This window comes from Neltuma alba, unplaced genomic scaffold, assembly GCF_004799145.2.
Source record: "Neltuma alba isolate B1F8T4 unplaced genomic scaffold, ASM479914v2 tig00002446_pilon, whole genome shotgun sequence".
NCBI lineage: Eukaryota > Viridiplantae > Streptophyta > Magnoliopsida > Fabales > Fabaceae > Neltuma > Neltuma alba.
The window spans coordinates 528,226-532,211 of record NW_021632864.1 but is presented as its reverse complement, the minus strand read 5'-3'; the positions used below and the strand labels follow the sequence as shown (position 1 = coordinate 532,211).

At 36.0% G+C, this 3,986-nt stretch overlaps 1 protein-coding gene across 1 annotated transcript; it reads left to right on the top strand.

Moving 5' to 3' along the window:
* Nucleotides 1-760: 760 nt before the first annotated feature.
* On the top strand, nucleotides 761-2,745 carry LOC114728379 (transport protein particle 20 kDa subunit). The gene is made up of 4 exons (XM_028915284.1): nucleotides 761-1,011; nucleotides 1,160-1,250; nucleotides 1,752-1,830; nucleotides 2,259-2,745. The coding sequence occupies exons 2-4, from the start codon at nucleotides 1,170-1,172 to the stop codon at nucleotides 2,423-2,425; spliced, it is 327 nt and encodes a 108-aa protein (XP_028771117.1). The 5' UTR covers nucleotides 761-1,011; nucleotides 1,160-1,169; the 3' UTR covers nucleotides 2,426-2,745.
* Nucleotides 2,746-3,986: the final 1,241 nt, after the last annotated feature.

Below are 3,986 nucleotides of genomic sequence, written 5' to 3'. Positions count from 1 at the left end.
AACCTTCAAAGAATATATAATTGAGGACATCAAGAAGTGGGATTTCGTCCTAGCCAGTATTTTCAATCACTTTTATTTAGTAGTCATCGTGTTGGCCAAAAAAAAATAATTTTGTTTTTATCTCTCATGAGTCATGAGCATGTAACCGTGAGTACGGGAGTATGGAGAGAAACCCAAAAAAAAAAAAAAAAAATTATAAAATTAGTTATAACCCCAAACTAAACGCAATCTCGTCCCCGAGACGAAGCAGATCCAATTTTTTTCTTCGTCGACGAACAAGCATTCCCCACTTGGTCAAGCTCACTATCGGACGCCGTCCACCGTTGTCAGCCAGGCGTGGTTGCTCTCCGGCAAGTATTGAAGAAGGTTCGGACCCTAGGGCTTCTAGTGTAGTCGTTTGAATGCTGACGCTTTTGAATCTGGGAATGATGACGCTGTTGACGCTGGGAATATTTACAGATTGAGTTTGGATTTTTTTTACTTTGATTACTAGTTTTTGCTTGAATTGGTGTGTGATTGGTTATCTTGCTTCTGCCCCTCTTCATTATGATTCCTAGCGACTTATATGGTCTGGATCGTGTTGATGTGCAATGTTGGATTTGTTGTGCGTTGGCATTCTGCTTGTTAGTCTCATTATATGATCATCAACTTGGAAAATTCTCAAGGTATCTGTGATACATGATCAGTTAAAAAGTACTTGGCTCGATTTTTTTTTTTTTGGACTGATACTTGGCTCGATTTGTGTCTGGCAATTTAGAAGCTTGAGTTTAGATCATTTCCTGCTGCTCATTGGTCTGTGAATTTAGAAGCTATTGACAGAAACAATCAATTGCTCACCTTACTCACTCTAGCCAACACATTTCATGATCATAAACTTCAAGATGAAATTGGAAGATGATAAATTGCAACATTGTCATCATTTCTTATCCTTCAGTGGCTTGGAGGAGTTCCCTGAATCAATTGGCTTGCTAAGGCATCTTCGTTAAACTATCTGGAACAGAAGTTAAAACGGTATGATATCAACTGTGCATATTTGAAAGATTTCGGTGTGGTCATTTGCGTTATATAGGTCTGCCTATGCATATTATTTGGAATGTTTGAATGCTGTGACTTCTTTTTCTCTCCTTTTGTTTGTCACTTATGCATATCTGTACTCCAGGGACTCAGCAATGGCGACCACTGCTTGTTTCATCATTGTTAGCAGAAATGATATTCCTATATACGAATCTGAAGTTGGGACTGCTACTAAAGTATGGCTTTTGATTTAAATTTAATCCCTTTCGTCTAATTGCTGAGGTTGACGGATCATTTGTGAGGTTGTGCCTCAATGAAGTTATAGATCTTTAGAAGATAACAGTTGAATGAAAATGTAATGAGGAATTCAGTTTGCACTTCATTGCACTCTCTGACTATTTTGGCTCTGCAAACAAGAAAAGTGAATACTTTTTTTTTTTTGCACTTCATTGCACTCTCTGACTATTTGGCTCTGCAAACAAGAAAAGTGAATACTTTTTTTTTTGGTGAGAGAAAAGTGAATACTTTGTATGCAAAGAACTTAATTGCTGAATCTTTTCGATTTACTTTTCTTCTACTCTTTCCTCGGAGGTGTGTGGGGATTCTGCCAGTACAATGGTTTTTTTTTTTTGGGTATTATGCCAATGTGATATTTTAATTTTAATTGGCTAAATATGTGAATGTATCCTCTGTTTTTCTTTGGGGTAATTGTGTAACTTTTAACTATTTAATGACAGAGAGAAGATGCTGCTCAGCTGCATCAATTTATACTGCATGCTGCTCTTGATATTGTGCAGGACCTTGCATGGACTACTAGTTTTCAATTTTTTATAGTAAAAAGTATGCTCAATACCATCCTATACATGATTTTCTTGAATTTCTTGACATTCAATTGAGCATAGTCTACTTGATGGCCCAAAAGAGCATATCATCCTACTTTTCGTTTCACTGTTTTTGTTATTTTAGACAGCCTCGATAGATATCATGAATTTTATTTTGCCAGGGATTCAGATGAAAGCTGAATTCCATTAATAGTTTTAAAAAAATTTCCGTTCAACTGGTTTGGTTTATTATTCAAGGACTCTATTGTCTACTTTACCTGTGAGAATGAATCCAAAATAGGTTCCTAATGTTTTGCTAGCTGGTTTTTCTTCAGCTATTTCATTCGTTCTATGTGTATATTTGGTTGACGATAATTTTATCAGTTAAAAGAAATTAAAATTGCAAAAATGTCTCCAGCTAAGCTCTCTTCGTTAGAAACTTTCATTTCATGATTTACGAGACTCGTGAAGTAATTTGTATGTCTGGGAATTTGCAGATTCTTCTTAATCCCTTATATTTGCCTGGCTCTCGAATCACATCATCACATTTCGACACAAAAGTACGAGCCCTGGCACGGAAGTATTTGTAGAAGCCACTATTGAGCTCTTGTGGTCTGGGGGACAACTTGCAAACCCATAGCTTTGCTGCCAGAGTCCACGCGGTTCATTCTTCGTTTACTTGAAATAGTTGTATCGCATTATTATAATTATTTTTATTTTTATATGATTTGGCTGTAAGGGTAGCTTTTTGCTCGCTATCAGTAACATGGTGGTTTTGGCTTTGAAGTGAGTGTATGGGTAAACGATGTTATTGTAGTGACATCCATTTGCAATACATGCTAAATTTGAGTGGCTTCGTGGTTGCAAAGACGAAAGCTCGTAACTGCACACCGTTTGAAGCCCCTCTAAATTGGGATGGCCTTACTTGTAGCAATGACGTGCGCGCGTTTGTTTCCACCCACTTTGATATTCATGAAAGCAAGAAATCAATGACCCATTCTCAGACTTTTGGCTTCTTGGTGCAACATGCATTGACTATTTCACTTTAACGCATAAACAAAAACGCAACAAAATAAAATCTCAACAATGCAAGACGCGAGCAAAATATAACTCACCTGAACAAAATGCACAAAGATATTATTATGGCTCAATTAGCAACCTCAATGTCCTGTGATTGACTGATTGAAATTAAACACAACAATAAATCTCAATTCTAAATGCAGTACTGGGGGAATCATAGGCAGTAAATATATTTGCAGTACTTATTGCATACAATCATTATTACCCAACTTCCTTACAAACATACCCAAATGCACAGAAAAAATTTAATCCATTCCATCCTTACAAGTTTCGAAAAACCTCTCTGTAAACAACATATATAGCTGATGACTTTTTTTTGGAGTCAGTATCATAACAAAAAAAAAAATCTTTAAAATCCATCTATTCTTCTTACCCTTGAAAGAGCAAAATATAATTGGCCATGTGTAAAAACAAGCTTACATAGATATAAGCCCACATGACATAATGATAAACCTTGACTTTTATTATGGTCATTGCAAATGAAAGTGTGATTGGAAATGTCTTCTTTTCATCAGGAAGGCAAACAACATTTTAATGGATTCATATCCATTCGGTGAATTAGAACTTTTGATTAGGTTTTGAACCATTTAATGTTATGGCTTCAATCACAAATTTACTAAGATGACTAATACACAATCTGGTTCCATTACATAATCCTGCAGCTTGGTCAATATTTCTTAAAAACATCACAGTTGCTCCTACCTTTAAAGTCAACTCATGCAAAGGCATCCCAGATCTACTGATTGTATTAAAAAATTCAGTTGTATGGAGATCATCAAAACCATCACTGTCTTGAGATGATCTGCAAATTGTATCACAACTAAGATACTCGATTGATTCCCTTGGCGACAAGGAACACATGTAATCATTCACTTGATTAACAAATTCAATCGTTGATGCTAAAATTGCCCTATCATTGAAATAAATGGTATTTGTTAAATTATTTAGTAGATTTGGATACGTCGATGACACAATTGTAGCCACTGGATCTGTACAATCACCTATTAGCAATTCATGAGGTATTTCAATCTCTACTATACCATCATGTGGCGTTCCTAACTTACCATCCCC